The 15,965-nt window shown below is 37.9% G+C and overlaps 1 protein-coding gene across 5 annotated transcripts in view; it reads right to left on the reverse strand.

The window, feature by feature from the left end:
• The window catches only part of mgmt (O-6-methylguanine-DNA methyltransferase), a 39,825-nt gene extending 30,013 nt beyond the window's left edge, over positions 1–9,812 (reverse strand). For 4 of the 5 annotated variants that reach the window (XR_002752237.1, XM_023328049.1, XM_023328048.1 and 1 more), the window contains exons 1-2: positions 9,728–9,812; positions 7,350–7,495 (exon numbers count right to left, since the gene is read on the reverse strand). Coding sequence is in view for 4 of the 5 variants with exons in the window: in XM_023328049.1 (XP_023183817.1) it covers positions 7,350–7,495; positions 9,728–9,745 (164 nt within the window). In the remaining variant the exon portion in view is untranslated. The remainder of the gene's footprint in view (positions 1–7,349; positions 7,496–9,727) is intronic. The other variant, XM_023328047.1, reaches the window with a different exon arrangement.
• Positions 9,813–15,965: the final 6,153 nt, after the last annotated feature.

The raw sequence follows: 15,965 nt of genomic DNA on the forward strand, positions 1-15,965 counted from the left end.
CTAAAACAAACTTGCCTCATGTTGGAGAAACTTCACGGTCGACAGCAGGGAAAAGGGAGGGGGAACAAAAACTGCAGGAGCTGCTTTTAGTTCTGAGCGGCAACTCTCATTTGGCTTCTGGGTTCACCCTGGAGGTTCTGCTTTGGAAAACCACAACATTTGCAGAATTTTATCAGAGCGAATGTCAGTGTCTCGTCTGCGTGGGGCGGTTTACAGGTAGTGTGTTGCACAGGTGTTGGTTTACACAGGAAATGGCACATGCAGCCTGATTGGGAGGATCCCAGGAGACAGGGGCACAAACATAGAGCACAGATGGGTCCAAGGGCCAGTGGGAGCAGCACCTTAATGAATACGCAGCTGAGTACTACACTTCAAAACATGCAAAACAATATTCTGAGGCGGTCATAAAAATAGAACAAAAAAATAATCTGAATATCATTACACAATGAATAATTCATATATCTTTTCTAAAGGGAGTACGTCAAAAAGTCTCCCCGCTGCTTTATTGATGATTTCATTCAATATTTCAGCAGTTTGCAGTTTGTATGACGAAGCATTTTAGTTACAAATGTAAGCAGTTTATTTAGCACACAAAAGTGTATTTAGACAATGAAAGACTGTGCTAGACAAAGACTGGTACAAGATAAAAATTTAAATAATAACCCAAATGTCCAAATATAGCAGCTACTTTTACATATAAATTTACCTGAGGGGACTCCCGGCTATCACTAAAGTCTGCCTTTCAGGGAACATTAAGCTTATGTGTTAAGCTGATGTGATGATGGAGAAAGAAAGATGGAATGAACCAAAGGTTTGTCACCATTTTTCAACACATAGTCACTCACTTGTCTTTGTTATCGCAAGTCAGACAACACCACTGGCACTGGAGTAAAATTAGCTCTGGTGGCATGTTGAAAAATTATTCATACCCTTCTCAGTGCATGTATTTTGAGTCTAGTGATATGCACAGACTTTTTAAAATCAAATATCTGTTCTAGTATTCTAGTATTTTAGCTTTATCTATATACTCCAAATTCAGAAAAGTGTCAATACACATGCGAAAACACAGCAGCTTCACAAAATATAGTTTTGGTCTAAACCACGAGCTCCAAGACTTCTTTTTTTAATACAAGATGATCATACTGTTAGAATATTATTCTTATTTAATATTTGGGCTGCACAATATATCACGTCACTGTTGTCATCGCAATATCAATGTGTGCAATATTGCAATCGCAAAGGAATGCTTTGGCTTGTAGCTCAGTAAGTTATTAGAGTTCAACTGTCGTTCATTGACCCTGCGTATATCAATAATGTATTTGGCCAGGGGAATGGACCCTAACTTCCCTCAATGGCCACACCCTGTGTGTATTTTTATTGCCCTAGAAACTTTTAAGCTAACAGAGACTGCTGAGGAAATTGCAAAAGCAGATTTAAAAAGAGGAAGAAAAAAATCTGACAAAAATGGGTCAACTGTAACTGATATTGCCATAATAGTCTCAATATATATGAACATATTCACAATTATGGTACCTCTGGTTTCTCAACTGCAAACAACAGTACTGTACACAATTCTTTAGTCTTTGCTTATTCCTTTAAATCTTCATTTAAAGCTCAGACTTTCTTCATTATCTTTTAAAGTGGACCTTAGGGACTTGTTTGCGACGTTTGGTTAAAATCTAGGAAGTTTACCAGGACACAGCACATCCTAAAATTGGTCTGGCAAAGCCATTGGTCAAATTAAATAGTACAGATCCAGAAAGGAACCGTAGTGGAAAATAAGTTGTGGTTGTGGTTTCCCGACGTGTGAGCACATCATGTAAACAGACCCCAACCAGGGAAACACATTTACCATACCGCTATTCAGCGCAAAGCAGGACATTGATTCACAACACAACACGAGTGTGAGAAAAACGATAAATGCATCACCTCAGATATTTCACACCAGCAGTGGTAGTGTGTAAAAGCTGTTGTGACAGCTTGGGTATTAGAGCCGGGTAGATGGAAAATGTCTGGCTGCTTATGAATGCCAATGCGACTGGGGTGACGGGTTTGACACAAAAACACTCCACCTCAGAACAATTAGGTTGTTCTCAGGCCCCATCCAGTGTTGTCGGTGATAATGGAAAGCTGTGAGGATAACTGGTGATAAATAGACTTTAACACCCTCCTCCTTAAGAACAGTGCAGTCCTGCAGTCCTCTCATATGCTTAACTAATCATGACCATGGCCAGCAAATTCATACAAAAGACTAATTACTGTTGTACTTCACTTCAGTCTCAAAGGCCTCTTATAGAAGGACTTGGGGGTTCTCCTGCCTCTTTTCTCCTCTTGATGGTTATTTTTTTTTTTTTTTAAGTAGGCCTCATGCTAGACAAAGGCGTTTAAAAATTTGTGATTGCTTTCATCCGCTTTAATTGCATTCAGAAATGGCATTTCTGCCACATAATGCACTCCTATTGTTTCAGAATTATCTGGCTTGGGGAGTAAAATCTACAATATTTGACGATGCTCCCGAGTTAAATCGCCTCTTGAAATTGAAATATGCCACCGAAATGCAAAATAATAATAAAAAAAAGCAAGCCTTTGCAGCTGATATACTGGAAAGCTCCTTGGCTTTCTACAGAATGCTATTATTATGCATATCCAGGTAGAAAGTTAATTAACCCAAAGCTTAAGCTAATTATGGTAGCAGAATGCTATCAACCAAACGCTTTCAGTCAGACAGCTGTCCAGAATTTCATTTGCTAATCATTTGTCTTTTGCCGGAGCATATGGTACATTTCCCCGCTATCACAGCAACAACAAACAGATGAAAATCATTAACTAAAAACAATGTGCAATGTGAAAAAAATCAGACACAGATTTATAAGGCTTTGTGTCAGAGAAAAAAGGGGGGGGTTGATGGTGGGGATTTATGGCCTGGTAAGTATAATGATAATTTTGGTTTTAGCCACTTAGGATTTTAGGCTGATCACATGACCTGAGTGTGCAGGGAATTCACATGCACAAATATATTGTTTATATCTATATGCAAATGAGAGAGAAGTGTTTATCCGTGTAAAATTAATTACAATTTTCTATAGAGGCTTATGCAAAGAGCTTGCTCTTAACAATTTTTAGCTTCTAACACATTTTGTGCCAGTATTTTTTTTCAACATTTTTATGTTGTTAAAACAAGAACTCCCCCAGCTCAGAATTAAATCAATTATTTTCCAAGAAATGCTTCATACTTTATTTTTTTTCTTTTCATAAAAACACATCACATACGGCTGTTAAAGGGTGATTGATATCAGCATTGCCTTGCGACATTATCAGGCAATAAAGGCTACTCAGGTTCTAATGCAACATGTCATACACCGGCTCCTGTAGTACATTTCTATTGAGGACCTCACAAGCTAAATTGCTTTTTTCCCACTCCCCCACATCTCAGCCAGCTTGACAGACAAATTGATCAAAGCATTGTAAAATAATATGCTCACAAAATGTCTCGGGGCAGGAGTCCAGACCTTTTTTCATTTTTCACCCTAATAAAAAAGTGCTCCATGATTTCCTCTGTATTGCATGTCTGTGCTCTGTGTGAATGAGGCAAGAAGAATCATATTTCAGATAGCAGTAATCTCCTGTAAACAAAATGCAAACCGTTTTTTTTTTTCTTTTTTCTTTTCCCTCTGTGACTGCTGAGGCAATGCTAAAAAGTAAAAAGGGGTAAAAATGGTTAAAAGGAAGGCTGGTGTGTTAAGGCCCCAACAGGGGTTGTTGAGATGTAATGAATTTGTTCATCTGATGGCGCCTTCAGGGCTGTCGTTAGACTGGCAGAGGAGGCTGATTTCAGGAAATGCTTCTTAGATCAGTTAGGAAGCAAAAGGGGCTTGAGACATTTCTATTATAAAGAGCTGACGGTCACGGTGTGTAAGCAATACTTCAAGGGCGTTTAGGTAGGTATAATGGCATTTATCAATATCTATCTATCAATGCCAGAAATGCTTCTTTTTTTGTTTGTGCTCAAACTGCTCCAACACCAAACAATATTCTTAAAAGTATTACCCTTAAATCATCTTATTATCTTTCCTCTTTTATAATTGTCCTTTTGCTTTCCTTTGTTTACCGTTGTTGCTGGTATGGCTCATCACCAATTCAAAACAGCGCCTATTTTAAATCTTGAGAATATTTTAATTTTAATTTATTCTGGTTTTGATCCTTGGGTGAGTTGACTGCACATTTCTTTACAGCAGATTAAGAGTGAGTCACAGAAAATGAACTCCAATTGATGGTTTTCAAAGCAGGTATTGTGGTTATAAAATGTCCTGCGGGGGTCAGCTCCAACTCGTGCCCGAAAAAGGGCGTCATACAAAGAGACAAACTGATCAGCACCTAACATTTTATTTCAGTATGTTGTACCTTACTTTTCTGGTATGAGGTGTTGCTGTATTCTTTCTAGCAAAACATAAGTTATATGTAGAGCCAATATTGGATTAATTAGGACAAAACCATTAGGCAATAGGTAATTCAGCATTTACTTAGAAAATAAACACTTAAAAATGTGACTTTCCTGTTTAGAAAAACAGAAGAAGAGATAATATTTAATAGAAGTTTTTGTTTGTTCGTTTGTTTTATGGAATGTGTACATTCAATCTAACCAAGGATCAGATAATAATTCAACAACCTTGTTCAATTTCTCTCGGCATAGTTAGTTGCCACAAGCTCTGATTAGTTTTTACTTAAAATATCTGGTTCAGTCTGGATCTAACATTTCTTTAAGCTTGCTGTTTTTTTCAGCCGGTTCGCTGCTAATTCTTTTACAACTGAAACAAAGGAGTACCAGACGGGCGTAAACTGGTCGGTTTGACTTTTATTTCTTGCTCAGTCACTCCACTGGGTACAAAACTATGCACATGGTAGGATGGAGTCATTGTGTGGTGGGAAACACTTCTCAATGGGGAGACACGATCTGATGTAAAACATACTACATGCTATCAGCATGTTGCTAATATTTTAAACATATAGATTATTATCTATATGTTTAGGTTATGCCATCAGGCATGTTCACTCCTTCATTGCTACAGATACATGACCATTACTGAGCTTTTCAAATCTTTCTCCAACATCAGAGTTTTGGCCTTTAGGATGCTCGTGTAGTTCCTGCTCTGTAGCAAAGCATCATGGCTTGTTGGTATTCTTTGGCTTTTCCTGTTCATCTGCCACAAAATACCTAAGAACAACGTTTGCCTTTTCAGCTAATGAGAGTCAAAAAGGCTCTTCTCCAAGCATATTTGCTACGTTACCAGTTCATGCTCATTTCCAACTTTGGGAGTTGGAAATGTGTCTCTAATGCTTTTGATGAATCTGAGTATCCTTAAAGAATTGTTTTCTATGTTTACTGTATGAAAATATTGATTATTTTGATAACTCTAGTACAAATAATAAGTAATAAGTAATTAAGTCCTGTCTGTCCTAATTATACTTTCACATTACAACATCCTTAATATTTATGACAATTTAACAAGAGCATAAATAAAAATAATAAAATAATTTTAAAAAGGCATTCAGTAATTCAGGTATATGGTATGAACAATGTTTTTTACAGGTACAAACAAAATGGAAGCACAAGGGTATAAAATTGGGATCCTGATTGTCTTTTTATTACTGTGGTAGCCTCTCCACTTGATTGCTTTAATCAGATACAGTTGTTAAATTAACAGAGCCAATTATGCAACAGGACAAGTATCTCACTTTTCCTGTTTGGTAGAAGAAATCTGACCTGACACTGCAAGGGATTCAGACCCACCATGGTGTTGATTTAGCTGCCATGGCAAGACGCACACACACACACACACACAACAACAAAAAAAGACATACACAGTTCTGTAAACCTATAAATGCACTGTAGGTCTTTCTTTGTTTTATGCATGTATGTTATCTATTTTCTTATCCAAAATATGTTCTTAGAGGTCATTTATCACAGTGACTTCCTAAGCCTGTGCAACACCACATCCAAAGCTGGGAAGAGCCTTGTTTAGTATGTCATAAATAAATCAATGGAAATGCCTGATCTGAACTATTACAGCTACAGCCAGGCTTTTCTGAGATCTACATGGAAAGCCGGTTGCGAAGATAAGCCGGTATTTTGTCACTTTATCTCGCCTCCCTTAATGCCTGTTTACATAGAGTAACTCAACATATCTGAGGTGGCTCTGCTTCGCCATCTCCTACAACACTGACAGCATATTCTACTGGCCAAGATAAAATCTAAACATTTTCCTAACGATTTCTTGCTCACACCTTGGAGAACATATAGACAGTGATGCGATCACTCCCACTTATGACCGACATCGCAAATGATATTAAACTGAGAAATGATCTAGTGATGCGAATCATTAAATTCATTTGCATATTCTTACTGAACCTGAACGCACAAATTAAACCCCGTTCGCAAGTCGACGGAGAAAGGTGCCCGCGCATGGTTACAGGACATCTTCCATAATCAAAATTCCATATTATTAATTTTCTCACTTCAACTCATTAACAACAAGTGGAGTGTTTTTGCTGCTTGATGAATTTTGGGAAATAGCAGACAGTCAAGGAGGAAACACATGTTGAGGTGTAATATACAAGGTCATTAATGGGTTTCCATAAATTAGAATTTAAACGGACATTTTGAAAGGGATAACTTCTTATCCGGATGCATTTGAAATGGTTTAATTTCCCAAATCATTCAAGTTTATCAAATGTGAATCTGTGAAACATGGATATTTAATTTCAATCTAATCAAAACTAATCTAAGATGTAGGACGTGGACCTTTAAAACTAAGGAATAAGTATCTATTAGTGCTGACTTTAATCAGTTTCAGTCGCTCCAGTAAGAATGTCTATATTCTGACAATTTTGAGGGATGGGAAGGCCATGAAATGCAACCACATAATACATTTCTGAGTGTCAGTTGACACTCCAAACTACTGCATACAACTTGAATGAAACATAAAGAAACAGGAGAGAACAGTCCACACTCCCTGTGGCCTTAGCTGACCTCCCAGACATCATTTCTAATCAACTCCCTTGAGGGTAATAAACAAGTTATTTTTCTGAAATTTCAAATATACTGCAGGAAGAATCACAACCACATGCCATCAGAAATCTAATTTCGAGCCCAACAGTATTCTAGTGCCCCTCATATTTCTAGTGCCTGCTCATATTTGCCCAACTTTCTCCTGGATATTTCTTGTGGGATCTACAAAAATGCCCTGCTTCCAATGAGGAATGGTGGCACTCCATCACAGGAGTGGATTCTGTCTGCCTGTAAATTTCACACCTTTGTTTATCACGTCACCAGCCCGGCTGTTGTACAGTACCTTTCAGCAGGTGCGACATCCATTAGGATCTGGATGGTGTGCACACCATTCTCACATCCACTGACTTGGATCGTCCCCAGGGGGCTCAGCAATGAGATGGTCTTCTGAGTGCACTGGCTCTCCCTTTGCTTCTTCATCTCGCTGCCCTGACGATGAAGAACAAATTACACCCTGCTTATTGACATATTCATGCGGCAACTTTCACAATTTTCCATGAAAAATTTGCATTGAGTGATCTATTGAAAACCAAGCATGCCACCAACACAAGATGACTTGCATATCTGAACACCTAGCCTTCCAACAATGTCATGATGTGACTTGATCCCCACATTATTCTCAAATATTTCTTTTGTGCATGGAATAGAATACGCCTATCTAACCAATAAATCGCCCATTTTTTCCTCTCTTTCTGTTCTATATATCACATAAATGAGAAAAACAATGCAGTCTGTTCCCTTGTCTGGTGGGGGATTCCCAAGATAGCTCGACATTATTTTCAATCCGTCATTTTTGGTTGATGGCCGGGATGTTTTTCTAGCATTAAATTTGTTCCTTAGGGTGCAACTCCAATGGGATTCTGGTTTCCAGCCCTTAACAACAGCAAAAACGTGCAGCTTTTCTGACGACTGAGATGGATACTGGCAATAACCAGACAGCAGTTCCTTTTTTATTTTTACTTTGAGGGACTGAGAGATGATTGACTATGTTATATGTGTGATTTTGAGAGATGGGGGTTATAATAAATAAAGGTCACATTGACTGCAAGCAACCTTTACTTCCAAGAACCTTGATGTGAAAAGTTGAAATGATACAAAAATACTTATTCACTTTCAACTTTTCAGCATTTAAAAAACAAAGCTGTACATACATTTGATTTTTAAAATAATTTAAACCTTAAATTATTTATCTTCTGTAGAACCAAAAAACATAAACATATGCTTCAAAATATGATTAAACCCTAAATATGTATATCTTCACCATGGTTCCACTGCTTAATGTTGATGAATGCACTGATTGCATGAAATAATAGATTTATAAACAAAAGAAATATACACTTTTGTATATAAAACAAAATTGCCCTGCAATATATTTGCAGGGGAAACTGAAGCAGGGTTTGTTGATATGACACTAAAACAGCTTTCATATGTTGAAATTATTTTTACATTCTTTTTAGTCGAAGTGCTTATTCTAAACACTACTATTTTATTTTTTTTCTTAGCTTGGGAAAAAAGATCTTGTTTGTGATTCCAACCTCGACCGTACTTGTCTCTCAAAGTCTTTGTCTTTTGGGACAGCAAACAAAATTTTGGGAAGCTATGCACTGTTAGTCAGGCAGCACAAGCAATTGACTGATTTTGAGAGTGTGAGCTTCAACAATTTCGAGACTGTTTTTTATTATTGTTATGTGAACCACCAGGTGATAATAGAAAAACACTAACTGAAAGACAACAATATAGTTTTTTGCACGGATTAGTATGTTTTTCTTTTTTTTAAGGTTTAAAGGTCTGTTTGTTTTATTTTAAGATTACCTCTTCCCACCCACCCCCACCCAATACACAAACGCGCACCACTACCAGCACATCTGTCATGGTATGTGATCACAAATGCGTCTGCTTCAACTTTCTTGTTTCTACTCTTGCAGCTCTCACTGTATTCATCAGGGGTTTGCCTGAACTGACAATAAAGGCGAGAAATTTTCTGAGCCAAACAATGGTACAGTGCACTTTGGATAAGCGTTGGACACACTGTCTGCCATTTAGCAAATAGACTCGCAAGATAGAATAATGGACTTTGGCAATAATGGTCTTTGCTAATCGCCTGCGCTGATTAAAAAATAATGTCCTTCGTGTTGTTGGTGCTGCCGTATTTCGGCGCAGTAACACTCGGTCTACTTAGTGACTGCTCGGATGTTTGATGTTTACCCAGCTTTTCACGGTGAGGAACAACAAACAATAAGCAGCTTGTGTTGTTAAAAAATGGCTGGCAGACTCCTCGTGCTCGTCAATCATTTGACTGGTTTCTCATTAGACTAGCTCCTGGTCAAACCTGCGTGATTAATTGAGCAGAAAGCTCACCGTGACTGCGCAGGTGTGAAAATGCAACATGTGCCGTTTAAAAACAAATAAATGAATCACACAATTCATGCCGAAGCACGCAAGATATCTACCGTAATCTGTGAAAGTGAGTATTTGCCCTACACCTTCATAAACACACCTTCAATTTAACTACGAGCTTAAAATGTCCAAAAATTAAGTAAAGTTTCTAACCGAATCCGAACAGAGACCATATTTTGTACAAGAAGCAATTTCAGAGCTAAATTTACTTTTAAAAAAGGGGTTACAGTTCAATTAGTTGCATTAATTAGTCTTGTAGCTTACAACTGATGCCTTTTTCATACTCCGACTATAGGGCAACGTTCAATCTTCGTTCCTGTGAAAAACAAATGACACTTCCTGTTTCTCCTAGCAGCATGGTCCAACGATCCAATCACAACACGGGAAAGTCCGCTCTTGTTCCCTAATTGGCCAGTACAAAGTCACCGCTCCACCCCCTGCCAGGGACGGAGTTGTGCTCTGTAGATGTGATAGAAGACTCCTCTAATAGGTCTCAAGTTGGAATTTGGGGTTCTTTAGGGGCTCCACAGTCAACCAAAGACTTGTAATGGTAGTGATTTATGTATTTGATTTGCTTGATGTTCATACACCATGAAAAAAATATAATAATGCATATTTCTAGCATTAATATCAAACACAGTTATCGCTCTGCTTATATCTAAGGCATTTATACAGTGCTGAATCTCTAGTGATAGCTTCTCTGTGAGGGATTTAGAATCCTAGGCATAGTGTTTGTGGATAAACCACGTCTATGTGAGAGCAATAACCAATAACCCCATTATGCATTATTAGCTAATAAAGTCACCATGTTATTATAAACAGCACAATTTGATACTTTTATTATAGTTTTGTGCTGTCTAAAGTAGACAAACTTGCTTCATTCTGCCTGCAGCAGTATTAATCAAGAAATGCATGATAATACAAAGCACTTATAAAAAAAAGTGTGGTATCAATCATATAATTTTTAAGTGTTTGTTCTCCTCTGCCGTGTTAATTTTTATTTCTGTGGAGCCTTGAGCTCTCTGCATGCCTCCGTTTGGAATGTGTAGGCCGGTATGGGCCTGTGGCCCACACCCCATCTCAGCGGTGAGGATGGGAGCGGGGGGAGAAAACGCCACCCCTGCAGAGACCATTTTGAAATCTGTGAGGATTTCCGTGCCATCTGGACCCGCTGCCAGTCTGCCCCAGATAGTAAGGGTTGGCAACGGTACCCGACGGTGCAATATGGCTCTCTCTTTAATGAACTACTAACTGTCCCCCGTTTTAATTGATGTGACATTTGAGCCATTTATCTCTGACATTTCAATGAAGGATGATTCTCAGCCTTGCCATTTACTTTTTTTGTGCTATTTTCTAAGCGTCATTTGCATTTTTCTACTCTAAACCTGCTTTTTGTCTCTCATTAGCTAATTAGAGGAACATGCACAATTAATAAAAATGAACATAACCTAGTTTGATATAGGCTTGATGAGGGATAATCAGAAAATCAATGTTTTCTTAACATTTATCACAAATGATGTGAAGGGCTAACTGTGGTAAAAGGTGACTCTGATAAAGCTCTGTAACCTTTACCCACATACCAACATGTAGCCTACAGTGTGGGACAACTTATGTTCACAGCATGGGGAGAATCAAGCTCAATTAATCAGCATATGATTGCAGTAAGCAGCCCCCTCTGCTGGATCTTTGGAGCCATACTGTTTGAAATCATTTAGAAACTTGATTCAGTTGCCAGACTGTTATCTTATGTCAATGTTTTTTGTTTTTTTTTCTTAAATGTTTTATGATTGTTTTAATACATTGAATTAAAATATGTTTAAAGATGTCATATTTTTTAAAAATCGTATATTTTGCTTTTGTTAACATTTTTCATGAAAACCAAATTAAATGACCAAACACATCAGAGATTATTTGCACAGTTTGCACTGTGTGTGTAAAGTTATTTATATTGATTCTAATTAGGCTAGATGTTGTATATCAAAACAGGAAATATTTTAGTGCGTATGTATTGAAGAAAATTGCCTGAGGTGCGTATGAGTGACATAAAAAAATCCTCAAGGCTCAATTGTTTTCCATAATGAGACATATTTTAATCTTTTTAGATATCCTTTAAAAACACGGCTCCATTGATGACGACTGTTCCTTTGATTGTGAGTGTTATCATTGCCAAGGTGTGGTGCCCTGTCTGTGCTGGCAGCCGGGCTTGATATCTTTTGTTTGGGAGTCAAAGAGCTCCTTTTCCTGCTCAGTTTCCCTCCCTATTTTTGTTTGTGTGAGGCGTTGATAGACTTATATGTTGCACGGCTTCCTTTTAGTGTGCTGCCCCAGATGTTTGCAACAATAACAACCCTAAGCTTTTTCTTTTTTTTTTCGTCATTGTGGCAGAAATTGTTTATTAGCAGTTTTGTCCATCCTGTGTATCGTATGATTGCCACAGCTCAGTCAAAAATGCTGCCTGTCTGTGGCTTTGCTCTCTTTTTCCTGTGTTCACTGCGTCTCTCTCTCATGTTGGCGTGGGAGGAGTTGAAGTCATTTATGATATCAGATATTCTCTTGGAGAGCGGGAACGTCCTGACAGACGGAACAGCCACTATCCTCTCACGCAGTGGTTTGTGTGTGTGAGTGTGCATTTTAATCAGGAAAAATGGCTCTTTGGGCCTCACACTGCACATCGAGGAGGTTTGGGGCTTCTCGTTGTGTATATCAAGGGTACATAAATGTTATGTCTGTTTCACTAAATCAAACTAGGATCCAGCCATAAAAACAGCACCCTATTACAATGCCTTGCAACAGTTTAATACAGCTTGGGTTGTTTTTTGTCGTTTTAACAGCTACACGTCTTTTGAAGTAAGTCAGATTAGCAAAGCTAGACACTGAAAATTTTGCCCTTTTGTTTTACAAAAAAGCTTAAGATTTTTTTTAGTAGGATAGAGACCTTTTGTGAATATCAATGTCTTTTTACAGGGCAATTCATCTTCTTATCACCTCTGACCAGCTTTTATGCCATTACTAAAAAAGTACTGTATCTCCACAGCATAATGGTGCCACCACCATGTTTCTCTTTTGGAATAGGATGTTTAGTGTGATAAAATGCTATGGCACACATAGTAATTTGAAAGCAGACTATTAAGTTCAATTTTGGACTGTCTTCTCCATGTTTGCTTTGCCAGCTACCTTGCTTGAGACAACCATTTTCTATATTTATACTGTTTAGAATTAATTCTGCAGCTTTTGAAAGTCAGTTGTTGCACTGATTAAAGGGTCCTATAAGTGCATCTGCATTCACTACTTTCTACTTCACAATCATGAACTAATTTGTGTTGCTGTGTCGTTTAAATTTCCCTAAACATAAATTAAAGTTTATTCTTATAACATGATAAAATGTGAAAAAGCTAAAAAGCTATTTATTCTCTTGAAAGACTCTGTGTTTTGTTCTTTTAATGTTGGCTCCTTGTATTTCCCCTCCTCTCAGAAGAATTAGCGTGATCGTCGCGCAAGCTTCTCCATACCCACAAAGACGCCGGCTAAATTTCTCCGTACCCCTCGAGTGCCCACTTATTTAGTACACCTGTGTGCTTCTGTCCCTCTGACTCTGATATGGTGTGTCTTTCCTATTTTACTGTTGACACAGTGCTATGAATGTCTGAGCATTTTTGCAAATGAAGAGGCTTGAACTCCTGACAGGCAGTGTCGCCGGCACCCTGACACACTGGCCCGCACATGCTGTGCGGCATAATGATGACATTAGGATCCAGTGATAATATCAGGACGCACTTCAGATAAATGACTGATAAACCAGGGGTTGTGCCTCTCGTATTACACGCTTGACAGAGCAGCTAATCAGTGTCCAAGTGACTGCTATTACATAAATCATGAGCTCGACTTTGATGCATATTCCAACGGTGTTCCCTATTCATCACGTCATCTGGGGGAAGATTCTCTGGATGACTGGCTGCCGAGCCAACACACATTTTAAGAGCACATTATGTTTTCATTAGAATTTGATATGATCCATTCCAGTGTTGATTTGATTTTACGTGCTCGGGTCATTTGATAGGAGGCTACTAAGGAGAGGTGGTGTATTGTTACACTATGCGAGCTGTTTCCTTTTACTACCCACATTTATTGCCAAGATGCGTGTTGATGAACAACCACATTCTTTGTATAAAAAGCATGCCCCCAAACCCCAATTATTATTGTTTTTTGCTATATTCAAGATACATGTTAACCCAAGATCTTGTTAATTTTTTTAAAAGTTGTCTTATCTTTGAGTGTGAAAGTTGGAACAAGTATTATTGCTTTCCTTAGTAATAAAATCAAAATACACCCATAGGTGAAGTTGGAACTGAGACATTGGGTGTTGAAGTGAGTCACGGTGTATGTTTTATTCCCCTGTATTGGGGTCAGAAGATGTGAAGGTGGGGGTGTTAATTTAATCCCCATTCTTACCCTGAGCATGGCCACACTCTCTAAGGAGCTTTATCTCTGACAACTGTGTCAAATTAGAGAGACCACGAGCCCCTCATAAAGAATATGTCTGTCAGACTACATTGTTCCTGGCCTCTGAAATATATGGCTGAGTGGGACAAAAATAGAAGATAACTCCGTGGTCCCCGCTGTTGGACTCAAACATGATGAAATAATTTTCAAACCATGTGATCCTGTCAGCGAGACGGACTGCTAATAAAACTGATGCCCACGTATTACTGGGTACCTTTCGATCTTTGTAGAGTTCTATGTGCTTTTATGTTTAAAATCTCATTTATTATTTTATCCTCTTTGTGAATAAAACATTCAAACAAAACTTTTAAGAGATGTTAGTCAACAGTAACACTGTAAAATGAGGGAAACAATAATAAAAAAGTTAGTTTTTTTATTTTTTCCAAATTTGATGTCTCCATCTATTTCTTTAGTATTTAGTGGTTTTCTTTTAAACTCTCTGAGGCTTGAGAGAAATATTCTTAGTGTCATTCAACAAGCTTCTCATAATAGTTTGCTTGAATTTGGGCGCTTAGGTTCCTTCAGCTCTAGGAAATTAAGATCAGGACTTTGTGATGGCCACTCCGAAACACAAACTTTATTATACTTAAACCACTTTGTGACTAATTTGACATTACATTAAAGGTCATTGTCCATTTAGAAAATTAATTTGCTGTTTCAGGTTCTTCTCATAATATTCTTTGCCATCTATTCTGCAAAGCATAACAGCTAATTTTTTTTAGTTAAACACTACCAAACAATACAACTGCCACTCCCATAATTCATAGTTTGGTTGGTGTTTTAAGGCTTTAATTTAATCTGACCAAAAGACATGTCTCCAAAAACTAAGGTATTTTTTTTCTTTCTTTTTTTTTGTAATTTAGATTTTTTGTTGGACTTTTGGAGTAATGGCTCCTTCCTCTCTGAGTATCCTTTAGGCCATGTGAGTACAGAACTCTGTTTATAATGAAACCAGCTTCAGCTTGGATCCTCATGAGGTTTTTGGTGTTTTTTTGGGTGCTAATGCAGACATTTTGCATCAGACATGTTTACAAGGAAGTCTTCCACTTTCAAAGTGGTACGGTGGCCAGGCATTCTGAGGTTGTTTACCCTCAGCTATAATAATCAAATAGATACCTGTGGAGTTTTCAGGTGTGGGAATTTTATCCTATTGCAAACAATATTTTTATAGCTCTATTTTGGAATTCCTGATATAGTGGCTCATTTCTTAGGAAACAAATTTCCATGGATGGATCCACATGTGTGTCTCTAACTCTGTTAACCTTTCAGAAGTTTACAACAGCATTACATTGTCATCTGGGCTTTGCAGATGACGATCTTAGATTATGTAAGCATCTGAATGTGAGGTAATAAAAAAAGATTTCTCTCATTATTCTGGCATTCAACAAATATAAATCATTTTCGGTAAACTTGACTGACCTTTAAGTAAAATAATTTAGTCTGTTGTAATATTAGACAGTGAGAAATGCAGGGTTATTTGTCATTTAATAAAATATCAAGTTTCAACTCCAAATCTGCTTGGCTCTATAAGTGATGGACATGTTTCATTGCATTAAAATGTGGCACATAACTCCAGGTCAGTCTAGCCTAATAAGTGCCCATCATTTATCTCCCCTGTATCATCTCTTTACCACAGTCAAACATGTAAAACAACTCTTAATGTTCTCCTCAGTCCCCTATGGGTGGGTCTCCCTGTTATCATCATTGCCTCTATTCTGCTGGGACTTCCTCAGGAGACAACATTTTCATAGACCTTTGACCTAAACCATATTTTCCATTTGAATGGTCTGACTTGTGAATATTTACAAGCATGTTTAATGTATAATAGATCTCATCTGTGTGTATCAGGAGCCATTTTCTGCTCAGTCAGATTCTGGCATCGGCCTCAGCCCCTTGCTTGAGGTAATTTTGACCCTTTTTAAAAGCAAAATGACCTGTGCCTCATTTAGGGCCAAGTAGTATGCATACGTTTCCCACAGGTCCCAAGGGCATACATGTTTAT

The sequence above is a fragment of the Xiphophorus maculatus genome, chromosome 22 (genome assembly GCF_002775205.1).
Source record: "Xiphophorus maculatus strain JP 163 A chromosome 22, X_maculatus-5.0-male, whole genome shotgun sequence".
Lineage (NCBI taxonomy): Eukaryota > Metazoa > Chordata > Actinopteri > Cyprinodontiformes > Poeciliidae > Xiphophorus > Xiphophorus maculatus.